Source organism: Carassius carassius, chromosome 18 (genome assembly GCF_963082965.1).
Source record: "Carassius carassius chromosome 18, fCarCar2.1, whole genome shotgun sequence".
In the NCBI taxonomy this organism is placed as follows: domain Eukaryota; kingdom Metazoa; phylum Chordata; class Actinopteri; order Cypriniformes; family Cyprinidae; genus Carassius; species Carassius carassius.
Window position 1 is genome coordinate 1,595,001 of NC_081772.1, and position 6,897 is coordinate 1,601,897.

The 6,897-nt window shown below is 37.3% G+C and overlaps 1 protein-coding gene across 1 annotated transcript in view; it reads right to left on the minus strand.

The window, feature by feature from the left end:
* LOC132092070 (rho GTPase-activating protein 39-like) overlaps window positions 1-6,897 on the minus strand; it is a 45,485-nt gene extending 38,588 nt beyond the window's left edge. Inside the window, exon 1 of the mRNA XM_059498139.1 lies at window positions 6,685-6,897. Within this exon, the coding sequence (XP_059354122.1) occupies window positions 6,685-6,695 (11 nt within the window). The 5' untranslated portion in view covers window positions 6,696-6,897. The remainder of the gene's footprint in view (window positions 1-6,684) is intronic.

Here is a 6,897-nt window from a genome sequence, read left to right on the forward strand (position 1 = left end):
GTAACGAATAAAAATAAAATAAAACTAAAAAGAAATATAAAAAATGAAAAAAGTGCATTGTTTTGATAATTGAAATTAAGCTGAAATAAAATTAAATATAAGACAACCAGCTGAAAAAATTTAAACAAATAAAAATGAATTAAAGCACTATAGAAATAGAAAAAAAAAATGAAAGTGCATTGTTTTGGATAATTGATCAAATTAAGCTGAAAAATAATATAAAACAAAATATAACAAATTTTAGATGAAAAACATAAACTTATAATTTAGTGTAAGCTGAAGAACAAAAACTTAACTGTCCACACTTTTTTTTACTTGAGGGTGAAACACATTAAATGAGAAGATTGAATTGCTTAAAATGTCAGTTTCATATTTTCACACAGAAAACTATTTAACAGTATCTTCTGGAAGAAGTAGAGATATTGAACCAAATCAAATAAGCCGTGTTCTAAGTTTACACAGCATTTGTCCTCTAATTTGTGTTAAAACGTCTATAATGCATATCCTTTTTTTCTGTACAGTGCACATTATTTCATAAAAAGGATCATTAGGCTGGTTGGGTTTTCCAAAGCACTCTTAACTGAACACACAATCTGGCAGCAGTCATAATAATCAAGCCGCTTGTTTTCTGCTCTATTTTTTTTTTTTTTTGAAGTAACTATACAGCCTCTATATCGTCTGTCAGATCAAGAGCACATTAATTACTGACACTTGGACTAATTGCATCACTTGTCTTTATGTTGAGACTTTCCTTTCCAAACTGCAGTCATGGTTCAGTCTACAGTGAGACATCGTGTTTTAACGTGTGTTAAATCTGTATTAATCTGATTAATAATTAATTCATGACTGGAGCTCATGCTGTCACTCTACAGTCCTGATTCTACAGGACTGCCTGTTTAGCTCCGCCCACCGGTTCTACTGCACTGACTGTTTAGGCCCGCCCACAGATTCTACAGGACTGCCTGTTTAGCCCCGCCCACCGATTCTACGGGACTGCCTGTTTAGCCCCGCCCTCAAATGCTGCAGGACTGCCTGTTTAGCCCCGCCCACCCATTCTACGGGACTGGCGGCATAGCCCCGCCCACCAATTCTACAGGACTGCCTGTGTAGCCCCGCCCACCGATTCTACGACACTGCCTGTTTAACCCCGCCCACCGATTCTATGACACTGCCTTTTAGCTCCGCCCACCGATTCTACGCATAGTGTGAAAAAGGAGAGAGGCAAAAGCAGCTCTATGAAGAAACCAAACTATAAAGATGCTCTGAAGACCAAGACAAGATACTGTACAAAAAACACAGTCTGCATTGCCTTCCTTCTGATCGCAGTATTAGGAAAGAGTGATCAGTGGATGAACTATGTTCAAAAAGGATTGAGATCACGTCAGTAAGAACTCGGTTTACCAATAATCCATAAAGTACAAAACTCTGCTGTAACGAAGTTTCACTTGGCCTTACCTGCTTTTCATTTAGTTTTATACTCATATGCTAATCCATAAGTATGCAGTGCGTGTAAAGGGTCGGCCTTTTTAAACACGATTAGTGTGATGGAGTGTCTTCATTTGACCTTGCAGAGGCTGTTCAACTCAATAGCACCATCATGATGGCCAGAATCATCTGTAAAATTATCCGTATTATCATTATTTTACAGTGACATGCTTGAGTAAACAACCACTTTATGAGACTGGGAAATTTTAAGACAGATAGCTGAGCGCAGGGCCTATGCATAGTAAAGAAAACATCAACCAAACCACAACAAAACCGTGCCGCTTCTGTAGCGCTGCTCAAACACACTGCATTATGGGTCGGTCAAGCATGTTTAAGAGGGCAGATCAATTGAAATATAATTGTGTGACTGCCGGTGTCGACCCCATCACTACAACAGATTTTCCATCAATAGCGTGTTGAAGCTTATGTGTGTAATGAACTCTGGGTCAACAAGCTCCTTCCTCAAAAGCTCTGCAGTGGCTTTTAAACAGATCTGGGTTTTTGAGGCAAATTTGTAAAAAAAAAAAAAAAAACCTATACTGCTAGATGTTGCTTAATGATTGCTGTTGCAATTTATGCAATTATTTTCCAGCTTTTATGCAACATGCAGTAAATGGAAGGTTAATGTATAATGCAGTGCTGTTCTTGTGAAATAAAACTAAACCAATTCAAATAGTTGTGTTAATTTACCAAGCCTAAAGTGTAAATAAAAAGCAGAAAAAAATATAAATGAATTAAAATAAATATTTAAATGACATACACTTGCAAATGTAATTTGCTATTTAAATAATATGTAAATTTTTGCATTACAGTAATGAGATTTTGGGGGTTAATGTATATAAATGTCATCAAAATAAGGCAATTGGTGAAAAAGCTTTCCTGGTTTTGTGGAATATGCAATAAATAATAAATATATATTACATCAAAAACTTAGAAATTAGAACATTTTAAATGTTGCTTTGAAGTACTAAACTAATAGAAAAATATAATGAAAAATAATCAAATAAAAATGAGAGCATGGTTTTGGTCAATTTGAAATAAAGCTAAAATATAACGTATAACTAAAACGTATAAATAAGTACTAAAATTAAAGCTAGATAGAAATATTAAAGTAAAAATCACAAATGCGCATTGCTTTTGTTAATTTAAATTAAGTTGAAGAATTAAATATAATGAAATATAAAATGTAATAAAATTATAAAATATACTTATTAGATTAAATAAATTGTACTAAGTAGTATAATAAAAATAAAGCTAAATCAAAATATGTAAAAATAAATAAATAAATAAAACAAATCAAAATCAAACACAATACAGACAGGTGTTGGGCAGAGCAGGACGAGAGCAGCACCTGTGCACACGCTGTTTTGAATGCCCCGGCCACAACACAATGACATTCAGACTGACCACAGGATAAACAGCACTCGGACCAAACACACTCCACCCAGCTCAGGTTTCATCCATTCACACACCCAACCTCTGTCTACCTCCACAATCACATCAGCAGGCAGAAACTCAAACATCAAACCCCTCTCTGATGCACACTAGAGCAATTTGATTTGATTCAATTCAGAACTATTACTTATTTTTTTTTTACAATATTAACAAATCAAATGTTTCAATAAAATGTACTAAAAAGAGCTGATTCAAATGAGTCATTTGTTTGTGAATTGGACTGGTTATGCAGCATGTTTTTGATTCACTAAAAAGAGCCGATTCAAAAGACTCATTTGTTTGTGAATTGGACTACATTGGTTGTGTAGCATGTTCTTGATTCACTAAAAAGAGCCGATTCAAAAGAGTTATTTGTTTGTGAATTGGACTACATTGGTTGTGTAGCATGTTTTTGATTCACTAAAAAGAGCTGATTCAAATGAGTCATTTGTTTGTGAATTGGACTGGTTATGCAGCATGTTCTTGATTCACTAAAAAGAGCCGATTCAAAAGAGTTATTTGTTTGTGAATTGGACTACATTTGTTGTGTAGCATGTTTTTGATTCACTAAAAAAACTGATTCAAAAGAGTCATTTGTTTGTGAATTGGACTACATTGGTTGTGCAGCATGTTCTTGATTCACTAAAAAGAGCTGATTCAAAAGAGTCATTTGTTTGTGAATTGGACTACATTGGTTATGCAGCATGTTCTTGATTCACTAAAAAGAGCTGATTCAAAAGAGTCATTTGTTTGTGAATTGGACTACATTGGTTGTGTGGCATGTTTTTGATTCACTAAAAAGAGCTGATTCAAAAGAGTCATTTGTTTGTGAATTTGACTACATTGGTTATGCAGCATGTTCTTGATTCACTAAAAAGAGCTGATTCAAAAGAGTCATTTGTTTGTGAATAGGACTACATCGGTTGTGCCGCATGTTCTTGATTCACTAAAAAGAGCTGATTCGTTGTGCCACATGTTCTTGATTCACTAAAAAGAGCTGATTCGTTGTGCTACATGTTCTTGATTCACTAAAAAGAGCTGATTCAAAAGAGTCATTTGTTTGTGAATTGGACTACATTGGTTAGGCAGCATGTTCTTGATTCACTAAAAAGAGCTGATTCGTTGTGCTACATGTTCTTGATTCACTAAAAAGAGCTGATTCAAAAGAGTCATTTGTTTGTGAATTGGACTACATCAGGTTGTGCCGCATGTTCTTGATTCACTAAAAAGAGCTGATTCGTTGTGCCACATGTTCTTGATTCACTAAAAAGAGCTGATTCGTTGTGCTACATGTTCTTGATTCACTAAAAAGAGCTGATTCAAAAGAGTCATTTGTTTGTGAATTGGACTACATCGGTTGTGCCACATGTTCTTGATTCACTAAAAAAAGAGCTGATTCGTTGTGCCACATGTTCTTGATTCACTAAAAAGAGCTGATTCAAAAGAGTCATTTGTTTGTGAATTGGACTACATCGGTTGTGCCGCATGTTCTTGATTCACTAAAAAGAGCTGATTCGTTGTGCCACATGTTCTTGATTCACTAAAAAGATCCGATTCGTTGTGCCACATGTTTTTGATTCACTAAAAAGAGCTGATTCAAAAGAGTCATCTGTTTGTGAATTGGACTACATCGGTTATGCCGCATGTTCTTGATTCACTAAAAAGAGCTGATCTATAAGAATCATTTGTTTGTGAATTGGACCACACTTGTTTTGTTTTATTTTTCTGATTCACTATAAAGAACTGATTTAAAAGAGTCAATTGTTCAGTAATTGGGCCACATTGGTTGTGCTGTATGTTCTTGATTCACTAAAAAAATCTGATTTAAAAGTTAAATTAGACTACACTTGTTTGCATGTATGTTTTTGCATGCATGATTTAGAAGAGTCATTTATTCATGAATTGAACTACACTCTGTATGCTACTGCGTCCATCTCAGGTTCAGTGGAAGTGTTTTCTTGGCATCTTTTTTTTTACGATAAACAACCTTTATATCTTATCAAAATCAGCCCTAAATCTAATTCGGACTGAAAAAAATTTGACTGCATAACTGAAGATTCTAAGGCAGATGTAGATAAGGAAACAATGCCAAATTAAGATTGATTTTGGGATTTCAAGAATTAAGATTGAAGATTGTGATTATTCTGAAAAATCAATGTGTTGTTACTGGCTTTGCGAGTTTGATTTGGTGGATCTTGCAGTTTAAAATGTTCAATTCATTAAGCAACATTGCATTCTCAAGGTAGTGCAAAATGTCTTTTATTACAGTCAGTGTTTTTTCAGAACAACTACAGTACAGTCATGGTGGAGCAACAGTTTGGTTAGTTAAGCTGCTGACATATTTATATCTAGTTATTTGACATTTGGCTTGGACACGTATGAACAATAGGTCCAGCAATGCACTGGTCAAGAATTCATATATGTGCATTGTGCAAAGCATGTTTCCACCCTAAAGGTGCTTCCAAAAGCCAACTTTTTCAACACCACTGGTTCCAAAGTTTAAGAAAAAAATAGTTACTCAAACCAATCGGTTAATAGGAGAATTGCAACTTTGATTTGACACAAAAAACTATCTGAAAATCCGACAAAAATATAAAGGGACCAGAATGTGTAGTAAACTCCTTAATGAGGGAACAAACTACAATGCCATCAAGCAATGAAGAACAATGAAGAAATATAGAATTATTGATCTCTTCTCCATGCCCCGCCCTCTAAGGACATATGAACCAATCAGACGACAATAAAATGCATTAGTGCTAGTCTACTTTTTTGTATTGCATTGTCAATTCCGCAAGTTTCTTTTATGTTTATTGTAATATATGGAGATTTTATATGGAGAGTTTTTCACCATGAAATCTGCTGCTAAAAACAATTGTTTTAAAATTACGTTGAAAAAATGCAGGTTGATGTCTTCAATTAATGCATAAACCAACCTCGTAGCTCACAGTAGATCTGATCATTAAAAATCAACTCCTCTATAGAGATAATGAATGGGATTTTTACTTCTGGTACCTATTTCAAAATGATAGACGTGTTGAGTGTTTCTGATTGGTTCTTAAAGAAATAGTCTACAAAACCTGGATTCTCACAGGGATGGGTGATTTTCATGATGTCCATTCCAGTGATGTGTGTGTGTGTGTGTGTGTGTGTGTGTGTGTGTGTGTGTGTGTGTGTGTGTGTGATAGCGTCCACGCAGAGGGTCTTGTACTGTACTTCTGTTTCATGGCCAATGCTTTATTTGATAAACGTGGTTTCCAATAAAGATGACACTTCGCATCCCCACATGGATCACCGACTTCCTCATCACTAACCATGAATAATGAAATACCACAAGACTCGCCGAAACGGGTGCCGCAGGTGTCTGCATCCCCGTCATGACATTTTGCTTAAAATAGCATGCTGCGCGTCCTCGCATCGCATCGCCCCGCCGTGCGCGCGCCTCGGGGGGATGCGTTCGCTAGGTGCGTGTCCGTGTCTTTACGAGGAATGACAGGAAATCAACAATGAGCCGGCGCGGGGATCAGCTCGGAGCTCCCGAGCACCGGCTTATGGGTGTGGAGGGTGTCATGCACGAGCCGGGCTCGAACTCACATAGCTACATAAATACACACATCATATTTAAGTGATGCATACGAAGCCGCCAGTGTCCACGTAACCGGGTGACCGTCGTTAAGCACGCAGACTCGGTCGCGATGCCAAATCACCGCGTTTCACTTTCACACGCGAGCCTGGGATGGTGATGCGCGCGCGTCGCTTCTTATTTACCTCTCAGCCATGGTGCCTCTCGTTCCCGCTTCAACTCGCAGCGAGAGTAATCCACAGGACGCCAGTCATGATGATAGAGGCTCCGCCGCCGCCGCAGTCAACGCGAGTGACCGAGGATCTGGAGCACGCGCTGTCCGCACGCGTCTCCGTCATCACCGACAACCTGACGTCATCTTGCGCTTCTCGCACGAAGGCGAGCGCCCGAGGAGGCTG